This window comes from Myotis davidii, unplaced genomic scaffold (assembly GCF_000327345.1).
Source record: "Myotis davidii unplaced genomic scaffold, ASM32734v1 scaffold2370, whole genome shotgun sequence".
NCBI lineage: Eukaryota > Metazoa > Chordata > Mammalia > Chiroptera > Vespertilionidae > Myotis > Myotis davidii.
In genome coordinates this window covers 72,275-80,080 of record NW_006282189.1, presented here as the reverse complement: position 1 = coordinate 80,080, position 7,806 = coordinate 72,275, and the positions used below count along the sequence as shown (strand labels likewise).

The following is a 7,806-nucleotide window of genomic DNA, read 5'->3' as shown; positions in this document are numbered from 1 at the left end:
ACAGGTAGGGGCCTGGTTCCCAGAACTGGGGCACAGGTGGGGATGGGTGCTGGGATCGGAGCCAAAGCCGGTTATCAGAACTGGGCCACATTCCACGTGGGACCTGCGTTCTTTACATTCTCCCACATCCGCCCCTGGGGCCTGGCAGAACCCATCAGACTGGGGGGATAGGTGTTCTGGGTGAGGCCCTGGGGCACCAAGGTGGCACCTCCTGTCTTTGCTGCTGGCCCCTCTCCCCCTTCCCCCAGCCCCAGCCTTGCAAATAAAGCCTCAGAGTAAACGTGTTTATTTTGAACATTTCAAATTTACAAAAACAAGAGTGACAAAATCCATGACATATCACACACACACACACACACACACACACACACACACACGTTGCATCTCACGTCACTATGTACAAAACTGGGCCAGGAGGAGGGAGGGGCGGGTCACCGGGAGGATGCACTAATTCAGTGTCCAACAGCTTGACAGGCTCTCTCACTGCTCAGCCTGGGCCCATGTCAGCCTCTTCTCCACCCAGCAGGGTCAGACGTCAGGGGTCAGGGGTCAGGGGTCAGGGGAACTTGGGGTGGCAGGCAGCCGGGACAAAGAAAATGATCCCACCTCTGGGAGGGGGCCCCTTCCCTAGTTTGTTCAGGGCAAAGGTGCAGGGAAACAGAAGAGAGGGGGCCAGTTCCGGCGAGAGGGGTCACTGTTGTGGAGAGAGCACTTGACGCAGTCAGAAAGCTGGGCTCAGGTCTCCTGCTGTCCCAGCTGGGGGACCCCCCACCGTGTCCTCGTGTGTAAAATGAGGGCTTCCAGGCTCCCATCTCTCTAAGAGCCCTTCTGTCGAAGGCGGTGGCCCGAGGTCATATTGTGGCAGGTGAACGGCCCCTCGGGAGGCTGACAGGGCACAGCATGCCTCAGAGGTGGGAAAGGCTGGCAGAGAAGAGCTGTGAGCACCTGGAGCAGGGCCGGGGCTGTCCTCTCCCCTCCCCTGCTCGGGGTTCTTGGGGGGCAGTGTACCTTTCAGGCCTCCTGGAATCTCCAGCCAGTGGAGGAGGGGTGGGTGCACTGCAGAGGGACACAGCCTCCCCAAGGGGACCCTGGGCCTACGGGTGGCCAGGTCTGCCTCTGTTCCTCCACCTCAAACTCTGGGGGGGTGAGGGGAGAGGGGAGGGGGAGAAGAGAGCCAGACACAGCCCTTCAGGCTGAAACCCACTGGGAGCCATGGTGCCCAAATCCCACCCCACAGGGTGGGTGACTGTCCCCGGGGCTGAGCCTGGGCCCTCGAGGGAACCTGCCTGGGTTTGAACTCTGGGCTCCATCACTTGCTGGCTGATCGACACTGGGCAGGTGACTTAGCCTCTCTGTGCTCGTCTCCTCACGTGTATGAGGAGAGTCCTAGCGCTGTGAGGATGAATGAGGTGCTGCCCAGGGCATGCTCAGCTCAGTGCCTGACACTTCCAATGACGTAAGAGCCCGCATCGCCATGAGACAGGAGCCGCTCAGGGCCCCACTTCTAGATCCTCTTCCTGGTTGGCTGTGCCTGGGAGCAGCTGCAGAGCAAAGCTGACATCCACACAGCAGGCGCTCGGCCAATGGGTGAAGGGTGGGGACTTGGGCTGTCATTTTCCTGGAACGGAAGTGGGATCCAGGCCACTCACCAATGGCCCAGCCTCAGAGCCTGCCCCCTCCCCCGCCCTTTTGTCCTGTTCCCCCTGGATGGCTGACCAGGGTGCATCAGGCGTCTCATCACCATGACAAAGCGCACAGGACCTGGAAGCCCTCTGGGTGGGCTCCAGCGACCAAGCAAGTCCTGTCACCTCCATCCTAAGACCCGTTCTCTCCCCCAAGGCCTCCACAGCAGCTGCTTCTTTAAAAACAAAAATAGAAACCCAACACGGCCGGTGGCCATGCCCCCGACGTCCAAGCTCCCAATTCCGCCATCACCCCAGCAACAGCGCATGTCACTAGGAGATACTTGACCCAGTACTTGGGCTGATGTCATTGGCTGTTACCAGGGCAACCTAGATCCCAGCAGGTTCTGGCCGAAGCAAGCCATCATCGCTCCTTCTCCTGGCTTCTTCCAAGTGTGGCCCGAGGTCATGCATAATTGACCAGAGGTGCAGAAAGGTCTACTGGTACTCTTTAAATGGGGACCAGGATCTGGGGGGCTGGAGGCCACAGTCTCAGAAGAGCCTTACGTCATGCCTCAAGCTAAGTGGCAGTGGGAGTGAGACCAGGAACAAAACGTGGGGCCAAAGGCACCAGTGCCCACTCGAGTCAGGTAGCTCACAGCTGCCCAGACCTGGTAGGTGACTGGCAGGGGAGGGACCCCTGTGTCCTCAGCTCCCCGTTCCTGCCACGATGCCAGGGGTCAGGCCTCCCAGGAGGTAGGGGCTGCCCAGATGAGTTTCATGGAGGAAGATGCTCGGGTGGTCATGTTGGGAAGCATTCCGGCCTCTCAGGTGAGCCCCCTGGAGGTGTAGGCTGGACTCAGAGCCCCTCACGGCAGGCAGGATGGGGTGGGGGGAAGAGCACTGAAGAGGGAGTCAGAGCCCTGGGCTCTAGTCTGGGCTCTGCCCCACTGTGCTGGGTGATCCTGTACAAGTCACTTGCCCTCTCTGAGCTCTCCCCTGTCAACTCTGACATTCTTCCACGCCTGTGGGGGAGCTGGTGAGGACTCAAGGGTGGGGACCAGGAAGCCACCAGCCCATTGAGACGCACTCAGACAGGCCAGAGTGCCAGGCTGGGGGTGGGTGGGCAGAAGAGCTGGTGTTTTCAGTATGCACATGAGGTGGGGCTGCCTGGCCCCTTGCCCTTGCCTCTGACGCTCTGAGCCAGCTGCTGACCCTGACCCGTGCCTCGCCAGGCCCCACGTGCTGCCCGTCCCAGGACCTGCCCCTGCCATGCCCTTGGTCACCAGGAAAGTTCTCAGGCTTGCCCCACCCTGTTCACCAGAAATCACAGACCATCTCCAATGCTCCCAAATGAGGAAAGCTAGCCCAGAGAGGGCAGGGACTGAGAGAAGGCCACACAGCAGAGCTGGCTGGGAACCAGGGCGGCTCCTGTTCATGTGCGCTCCTTCCTGATGCATGACACCTGACGAGACCCCTGATGCATCCTGGTCAGTGCGAAGGTGCCCCTTCCCTCCTCAGAGAGGGCGGTAATGGGGCTCTGCCAGAGCCTGGTCCCCGCGGACACAGGGCCTCTGCCTCGTGCCACTCCTAGCTCAGGCCGAAGTGGCCCAGGCCCCGTCCTAGCCACAGAGTGGACACAGCTGTGGGTGGGCACAGGGGTGACTCTGGCCCCATACCCCCCTGGCGGGTCTTGGCCCCTCACCCTCCAGGCCAGAGCTGGGAAGGGAATGTCCTGGAGGTGGGGTTTGGACAGGCATGGAACCGACATTCAATCCGCTGCACACAAAGCAATGAGGGAGAAGGAGGAGGAGAGGGGGTGGGCACAGGCGGGGTGTGGGTGTGGGGTAGAGGGCCCATCAAGATCCCGCTGCCCTTGACTGCAGCTGGTGGAGAGGGGAGGAGGGTCAGTCTGAATCTCCTAGGTCTCTGCCCGCCCCTTCTCAGCAGGGGCTGCTCTGCAGCCCTGAAGGGAAAGGGTCAGGCCTGTTGCATGGGGGCCATCGGTGGACAGTGGGCCCTCCCTCCACAGCTCCATGGGATGCTGTTGACATCAGTGAATTCAGATGTGGTCAATGGAAGAGGGTGTGGTGGGGGTAAGAGAGGGCTGTGGTATAATGTCAGGGTTTGGGCACTGCTACCCACCCCTGCAGGCCCTGGACTCACCCCAGGTGGGATCAGGGGACAGCATCGCAGGGCAGGCTTCCTGGATGTAGGGGTGTAGGTGGGGGAAATGAGAGGCATGGTCAGGAGTGAGCAGGAGGGGAGGCCAGTGTGTGGGTAGGCTGGGGGCGGGGAATGTGCCCCCTCCTGTAAGGTCCCCAAATTGGCAGGCAAGGGAGGGGCCCTGGACGAGGTGGCCCCTCATGCCCTAGCCCTCCCCTTGCAGACATCAAAGGCGGTCTTCGTTGCACCCCCAAAGGCCTCCACCAGCTTGTCTTCCCAGGGCAGGACGTTGCCCAGCAGCGGCCCAGTACAGTTGGCGATGCCCAGAACCTGGGCAGATGTCAGGGCGTGGTCCCACAGGTTAAACTGGGCAATGTCACCCACGAAGGCCTGGGTGGCATCAAATCGACCTCCCAGAGTATCCTGGGCCAAGAGAGCAGAGAAAAAGGAGAGGGACATGGAGTAAGGTTGCAGAAAAGGGATAGGCAGGCCCCGTCCCAGCGGAAGCCCCTCCCCCCTGTTCTAGCCCACCCCAAAGGTTCTAGCCCCGCCCCCAAGCTGCTAGCCCTGCCCCTAAGGTTCTAGCCCCGCCCCTAAGCTGCTAGCCCTGCCCCTAAGGTTCCCCTTGGGCAGGTCTCCAATGGCTGGGTCAGAACTAGTGATCACTGCTGTGCTTTCAGGGTCCCTCTGCCTGCGCCCCCCCCCCCCCCCCCCCCCCCGGGCCCCCGGGGGGGGGGGTTTCTGTCCCCGCCCAGGGCCCTGAGTGGATGGGATTTCTACTTGGTCCTCAAGCTTGGGTATCATTCTGAGCCTTACCTGTTCTTGGCCCAGAATAAGGATCCCATGAGGCTTGATGGGGTGCCAGGCAGCCAGGTTCTCCCCGGAGCCCCGCAGCTCCCCATCCTGGTAGGCAGACCACAGGCCATCTCTCGTGGTCCAGGCGATGCAGATGTGGTGCCAGCCGTTGTCCTTCAGGCTCAGGGGCAGCTGGGCCACCTAGACACAGACCCCCCAGCTCCAGGTCAGAGGTCACAAGGCCCGAGGCTGGAGCAGTTGGGGGGGACCAGGAGCACCATGCCCTTCCTTCCAGGGACTGACCCAAGGCTTGACCCTCTCCTTCCCCGCAGCCAGCGTCCTCCCCACACTCCTTTCTCTTTCCCCACAACCTAACCAGACAGCTTCACCCGGACCACCAGGGACTAGTCAGGGTTGTTTTTCATTTGTTTCCGGGTAGTTTATTCACTCCCAGGCCGGGGTAAGGTCATGTGGGGTGGGAGACGCATCTCCCATCCTACCTGCCCCTGAACACCTCACACATGCCCGGCGCACAGCTGGGCGCAGAAAGTACAGGCAGTGGCGGAACACGCCGTGGACTCGGGCAGGGCACTGGCATCGGCCTTGGCTCCGCCAACCCCCCCCGTGGGACCCTGTGGGGTCTGCCCCTTCCTCTTGGTCTTGGTTCCCTCATCTGTGAAGTGAGGGGGTCAGGCAAGGAATGGCCAACATGCAGCCACTCCGCCTCCTCCACCCAGGGCAGACATGGCTAATCAATCACCAGCCTAGACTCTGCCCCAGAATCTTCCCGCTGCAGTGCCCTCCGAGCCACTGCTGATGGATTAGCCGTGGCCTGTGAGGCGAAAGGCATTTGCTGCCTGTGGATGTGGAGCTCCCAGAGGGCTCTTTCATCTTCTCGGTTTTGAGATCACAGTTCAGGGCCACGTTGCCGAGGCCTCGTTCTGGGGATAAGACTCTGGTCCCGGCTGTAAATGAGCGGAGTCTGCACCGCGGGAAGGACCTCGGGAACAGTATTACCAGACATGGTAACGCGGGGCCATTTGGGAGGTGCAGAGCCGACAAAGGCCCAGGGAGGAGGGGGTGTGGGAACAAAGACATGGCGTCTAAACACACCTGGAGGACTATGGACTCTGACCCATCCACACGAGGGAAAGCGAGTGGGGAGCACCGAGGGGCAGAGGCTTGGAGGGAGGAGTCAAGGACTCGGGAGGTTCCTGGATGGGGCTGCCCTGCGCCCTGTCCAGGGTGCTGAAGTCCTGAGAACTGAGTGCCGACCTTGGGCAGAGCCAAGGATGGCAGCCGGGGGTGATGAAGGGAACATGGTTAGCAGGGTCTAGATCAGCGGTTCGCAACCTGTGGGTCGCGACCCCTTTGGGGGTTGAACGACCCTTTCACAGGGGTCGCCTAAGACCATCGGAAAAACACATATATAATTACATCTTGTTTTTGTGATTAATCACTATGCTTTAATTATGTTCAATTTGTAACCATGAAAATACATCCTGCCTATCAGATATTTACATTATGATTCATAACAGTAGCAAAATCACAGTTATGAAGTAGCAACGAAAACAATGTTATGGTTGGGGGTCACCACAACGTGAGGAACTGTATGAAAAGGTCATGGCATTAGGAAGGTTGAGAACCGCTGGTCTAGATGTAGTCCACCTTCCCAGATCTTCTCAGGACCTACTGGGTCTCAGAATAATGTCCCCGCCTCTGGGCCCATCTCCTCCCTCCTCTTCCAGGGCACCCATAGCAGGCTTCTGCTGGGTCCTGGAGGGGCCTCTCCGCTGGGGGGTCCCTGGAGCTCTCTCTCTGTCCAGGAGAACGAGCAGGACACCGAGGCAGACGCTTCCAGCCCTTCTCCTAGAGCTGGTAACCGGGGAAGTCACGGAATCTCCCTGAGCCTCCCCTGCCTCCCCTGGAAATGGCAGCCCACGCCCGCAGCCTCTCTGGGACTCGAGCCCCTCTTCAGCCAGCCCAGGTCTGGCTTGTCACTGTGCCCCGGAGCCCAGCCTGGCGGGCAGCAGGCCTGGCATGTGTGCTGCGTACGCCGAGCGGGAGACGGAAAAGGCCCCCCCTGTGCGGTGCTCCTGGAGGGTGACCCTGTCCCCATCCCTGTGGTCTGCCCATCCTCACTGACCTTGTCGTTGATCAGCAGCTCCATGGGGTCGGGGCCCGCCTCCAGCAGCACAATCTCATTGGCCTGCCCCAGCACTGAGTAGGAGAAGGGGGTGCCCTGGCCAGTGCCGCCCGACCTGGACCGCAGCCACATGCAGACAGTGAAGGCGTAGAGCTCGGGCAGCGGCTTCCGCACGCGGGCGTACATGTAGTTGTTTCGAATGGGGATGCTGATCTTGAAGGCGTCAGGAGGGCTGTAGGCTGAGGACCCTGTGGGGGGCGGGGGGAGGCAAGGTGGAAACAGTGGGAGTCAGTGGACACTGATGAGGGTGCAGTGGGCAGAGCATACTCCAGAACGGGGTGGCGGGTGGGGAGGAGGTATACCAGTCCTTGGGCACCTGCTCTGCTTCCCTTCAGTTGTGCCCCTGCTTTGGCCCCTTCACTCCACAATTCTCTCTCCACCTCTGCTTTCAAGGACTAACTTGAGGCCCACCTTCTCCAGGAAGCCTCCTGGATTTCTTCCTCCAGAATTCCTGTCGTACATTTAAGCCAGTCCCAGCTAAATGCTCATGGTTTTCCTGGTATCCCCAACTTGTCCATAATCCCCTATGGGTGGTCCTCACAAGGTTTCAAAGATGAAAGGTCCCTGAGAGCTTATGAACCCTAAATCTCTACTTTTCATCCACTGAGCCAAACTGATTAGGGCTAAATCTCTACTTTTCAGATGAGGAAACTGAGGCCTGGGGAAAGGAAGCAAATTTCCAAAGTCACAGCGCAAGTCAGTGACAGCCGGGGAACCAGGAACTAGTCTCCTGATGCTCATACCTGTATGTTGTCCATTAGGTCATGTTTCTCTGTCACCCTGGCATGCCAGGCCCAGGTGTTAAATGACAAAATTCTGATTCACGGAAGGTGATATTTTGTGTGTGTGTGTGTGTGTGTGTGTGTGCGTGTGCGTGTGCGTGTGCGCGTGTGTGTGCGTGCACGCGTGTGTGAGTGCGTGTGAGTGTGCGTGTGTGTGTGAGTGTGCGTGTGAGTGTGTGTGTGCGTGAGTGTGTGTGTGAGTGAGTGTGCGAGTGTGTGTGCATGTGTGTGTGAG

The 7,806-nt window shown here is 59.8% G+C and overlaps 1 protein-coding gene across 1 annotated transcript in view; it reads right to left on the bottom strand.

Moving 5' to 3' along the window:
• Window positions 1-263: 263 nt before the first annotated feature.
• The window catches only part of NPTXR (neuronal pentraxin receptor), a 23,678-nt gene continuing 16,135 nt past the window's right edge, over window positions 264-7,806 (bottom strand). Inside the window, exons 3-5 of the mRNA XM_015568702.1 lie at window positions 6,730-6,977; window positions 4,605-4,784; window positions 264-4,211 (exon numbers count right to left, since the gene is read on the bottom strand). Coding sequence (XP_015424188.1) covers window positions 3,987-4,211; window positions 4,605-4,784; window positions 6,730-6,977 — 653 coding nt within the window. The 3' untranslated portion in view covers window positions 264-3,986. The remainder of the gene's footprint in view (window positions 4,212-4,604; window positions 4,785-6,729; window positions 6,978-7,806) is intronic.